Here is a 1,152-nt window from a genome sequence, read left to right on the forward strand (position 1 = left end):
CCTCCCTCGGCCAGGTCGCAGACGGCTCCAGCTGTGTCCTCATGTTGTAGAAGGGGCCAGGGAGCTCTCTGCGATCTCTCTGATGAGCATGAATCCCATTCACAAGGGCTCCACCTTCCTGCTCTGAGCACCGCCAGAGGCCCTGCCTCCTGATGCCATCACCTTGGGGGTTGGGATTTAAAGCTATGAATTTGAGGAGCACATGGAGACCACAGCGCTGGCATTCTTGCAACAAGCCTGGGAATTAGGTATTATTCTACAGTTTGGGACATAAGTTGGCCGATTGAGTCATTACCTTTACAACGAATAGATGTTTGCCGAGTGCCAGCCTAGTTCTAGAAGAGAGGTGTAATGTAGACTGGACAATGGACAGGAGATGACAGGTTGGCTGAGCTTCTCTGGCGGACCCGTGTGTGTGTGTGTGTGTGTGTGTGTGTGTGTGTGTTGGGGAGCATCTGTCCCTCTGGAGGTGGGGACAGGGACTGAGGTCTCTAGGCAGCTGGGCCCCTGCCCACCCTCTGAGCCCCCTTTCTTCCTTCCCCAGGCGTGGTCTTTCCCTACCAGCCCCCACAGGGGCGCTACCAGCTTAACTTCCACGAGGCCCAGCAGGCCTGCCAGGAGCAGGACGCGGTGGTGGCCTCTTTCGAGCAGCTGTTCCGGGCCTGGGAGGAGGGCCTGGACTGGTGCAATGCAGGCTGGCTGCAGGACGCCTCGGTGCAGTACCCCATCACGCTGGCCCGGCGGCCCTGTGGTGGTCTGGGCCTGGCCCCCGGCGTGCGCAGCTACGGCCCACGCCACCGCCGCCTGCACCGCTATGACGTGTTCTGCTTCGCCGCTGCCCTCAAGGGTGAGTGGGGTGGCTGAGCACGGGCCACGGTGGGCGGGCAATGCCTGGGGAGCTTCAGGGGCACCTCTGCCTGGAGCACTGCAGATGAAGCCATGTGCAGCTGAGTTTGAGGGCTTTGATTCTGCTGTTTGAGCCAACCGTTGGTTTGCTCATCCATCAAACATTTCCTGAGTGCCTAAGACATGCTGGGGCCTGGACTAGGCCCTGGGCATCACAAATAAGTAAAACACAGTCTGTCTTCACAAGTGGCTCGTTTCATGGGAAGATAGACAAGTGCAAACAGAAATTGGTTCAGTGCCATACTC

The 1,152-nt window shown here is 58.5% G+C and overlaps 1 protein-coding gene across 1 annotated transcript; it reads left to right on the plus strand.

Moving 5' to 3' along the window:
* Positions 1-342: 342 nt before the first annotated feature.
* Positions 343-847, plus strand: LOC111734713 (hyaluronan and proteoglycan link protein 3-like; the record flags this gene model as incomplete). The annotated part of the gene is made up of 2 exons (XM_023526752.1): positions 343-383; positions 545-847. Coding segments are annotated over exons 1-2 (310 nt in total), but the record flags the coding sequence as incomplete, so codon positions are not given.
* Between the last annotated feature and the right edge of the window lie 305 nt (positions 848-1,152).

Source organism: Pteropus vampyrus, unplaced genomic scaffold (assembly GCF_000151845.1).
Source record: "Pteropus vampyrus isolate Shadow unplaced genomic scaffold, Pvam_2.0 Scaffold4462, whole genome shotgun sequence".
In the NCBI taxonomy this organism is placed as follows: Eukaryota; Metazoa; Chordata; class Mammalia; order Chiroptera; family Pteropodidae; genus Pteropus; species Pteropus vampyrus.